At 40.0% G+C, this 1,188-nt stretch overlaps 1 protein-coding gene across 1 annotated transcript in view; it reads left to right on the plus strand.

Moving 5' to 3' along the window:
- Window positions 1–1,188, plus strand: part of LOC116701518 (fibrocystin-L-like) — a 2,832-nt gene that overhangs the window by 584 nt on the left and 1,060 nt on the right. Inside the window, exons 2-4 of the mRNA XM_032535258.1 lie at window positions 1–7; window positions 577–706; window positions 1,042–1,188. The exon at window positions 1–7 is cut by the window's left edge and continues 204 nt beyond it; the exon at window positions 1,042–1,188 is cut by the window's right edge and continues 88 nt beyond it. Coding sequence (XP_032391149.1) covers window positions 1–7; window positions 577–706; window positions 1,042–1,188 — 284 coding nt within the window. The remainder of the gene's footprint in view (window positions 8–576; window positions 707–1,041) is intronic.

Consider the following 1,188-nt stretch of genomic DNA (forward strand, 5'->3'; position numbering starts at 1 on the left):
CTGCATGGTATGAACACAAGCAAACATGACACATCGTATCTGTATGCCAGCAGTAGTTAGCTTAGCTTAGCATAAAGACTGGAAACAGAGTTGGGTGGTCTGGCTCTGTCTAATAAATAAACCAAAATTGAAAGTGTCAATAAAATAAGCTGCACCTCAACAAACTTAGTGAAATACTGCCTTCACATTAATGTGTCAGTGATAATAAATTACATATAAATAACACTATGACACGGGCAATTTGGCATATCAAGTACTTTTGTTACTTCAAGTGTATATTGCTGATAAAACTTATGTTCTTTTACTTAAATATAATGTTTACTTGTTATGAAGTATTTTTACTTTGTTGCATGTAAGTAAAGGATCAGAATACTTCTTCCACCAATGAATTATAGTCAACAACAGCAACAGTAAACAAAAACACCAGTAAACTGTAATAGTTGTGACTCAAATATAAAAACAAAACAACTGATTTCATGTCATTATATCACCTAAGCTGAGTCATTTCAGTCTTATGTCCTAAAGGGATGTTATTAGGGACACCTGTCCTCAGATGTAAATAATGTGTTTCTCCAGGTATTCCAGTTCCTGTTCCCTGGACCCACTTGGCCCAGACGGCAACCAACGGCTCCGCCACACTAAATCTGATGAAGGCAGTGACATGGAAAGCTGGAGATGAAATTGTCATTGCTTCCACAGGCCACAGGTACAGTGAGATCTCAAAATCATGTATGCCTAAGCATTAAGCTATTTTGCAGAGGCACTTTACCTGTGTCCGGCACTAAGTGCCACCCAAGACGATTGTGATTGGTTTAAAGAAATGCCAATAAACCAGAGTTGGAGATCAATGTTTAAAATGTGGTTTGAATGGCAAATACCTGTTCAGCCATTGTGGAAATGTCAATGTCAAAAGGTAAGAAAACTGTCTTGCTTGCTATTTTGAGGGCATATTGAGTAGTATAACATCAGTAGGCAATAAACTGTGGGTGATTTGACAACATTATAGAGAGGCAGGTAGAAAGGATTTATTTCTGTTTTCAGGCACAGCCAGAGAGAGAACGAGGTGAGGAGGATTGCAGCCGTGTCGGCTGATGGGAAGAATGTAACCCTGACCGAACCGCTCAAGTACAAACACCTCGGGGTGACCGTCACGCTGCCCGATGGTACGGTGTTTGAGGGCCGAGCTGA

The sequence above is a fragment of the Etheostoma spectabile genome, chromosome 14 (assembly GCF_008692095.1).
Source record: "Etheostoma spectabile isolate EspeVRDwgs_2016 chromosome 14, UIUC_Espe_1.0, whole genome shotgun sequence".
Classification (NCBI taxonomy): domain Eukaryota; kingdom Metazoa; phylum Chordata; class Actinopteri; order Perciformes; family Percidae; genus Etheostoma; species Etheostoma spectabile.